Consider the following 739-nt stretch of genomic DNA (forward strand, 5'->3'; position numbering starts at 1 on the left):
ACTGGCGGTCGTTTTGGAACAAATTTGTGGACTCTGACCACGCGCTCGTCCGGAGTCGCTTCACCCTACGTTTACCGGGCCGCATGAGGTGCGGATAAATCTCATGGCAACTGAAAGACTGGCAGAACCGGATGTCAGACGAACTTACATGAATTGTCTTCTAGAGTCTCTTTCAAGTGATCCAACATCAGATGTGAACTCATACTGGGACGAGATTACCACTTCTTCGCGTAGTGCTGAGAATTTTGCCTGTGGCACGGTCCATCCAGGCTCACTCAAGCATTGGATATCAGACCGAACGGTGGCACTACTTAAATCTCGAAGAAATATCCCAGTCGGTCCCGAACATAGCTCCATGCGAGGAGCCATCAGACGTCAAGGGAAAGTGAGTTTGCGATCCGACCGTGAAGTATGGTGGACACAGAAAACTAAAGAAATGGAAGAGGCCCAGAAAGCCGGTAATGCCCGGAGATTATTTCAGTTGATCCGTGTGACCGGTCCCCGGAAACCACCTGTGAGTGAAAACATCAAGCATCAGAATAGAACGACCATCTCTAATAAAGAGGAAAGCTCCGACCGTTGGGCTGAATACCTTGAACAACAAATGTTTTGGGCACCAGCCCTTACTCACCTAGAGCCCGTAGGTGAAGTAGAACCCTGGACGGTGAACGTAAAACCACCTACGGCCTCGGAGGTTTGCGACTACATATGTTCCCTCAAGCGCCACCGAGCTCCCGGT

The 739-nt window shown here is 50.5% G+C and overlaps 1 protein-coding gene across 1 annotated transcript in view; it reads left to right on the top strand.

Moving 5' to 3' along the window:
- Positions 1-103: 103 nt before the first annotated feature.
- The window catches only part of T265_07467 (hypothetical protein), a gene marked incomplete at both ends in the record, with an annotated part of 18,986 nt that continues 18,350 nt past the window's right edge, over positions 104-739 (top strand). The window contains 2 exons of the mRNA XM_009173000.1: positions 104-385; positions 425-514. Of these exons, the coding sequence (XP_009171264.1) occupies positions 104-385; positions 425-514 (372 nt within the window). The remainder of the gene's footprint in view (positions 386-424; positions 515-739) is intronic.

The sequence above is a fragment of the Opisthorchis viverrini genome (genome assembly GCF_000715545.1).
Source record: "Opisthorchis viverrini unplaced genomic scaffold opera_v5_171, whole genome shotgun sequence".
NCBI lineage: Eukaryota > Metazoa > Platyhelminthes > Trematoda > Opisthorchiida > Opisthorchiidae > Opisthorchis > Opisthorchis viverrini.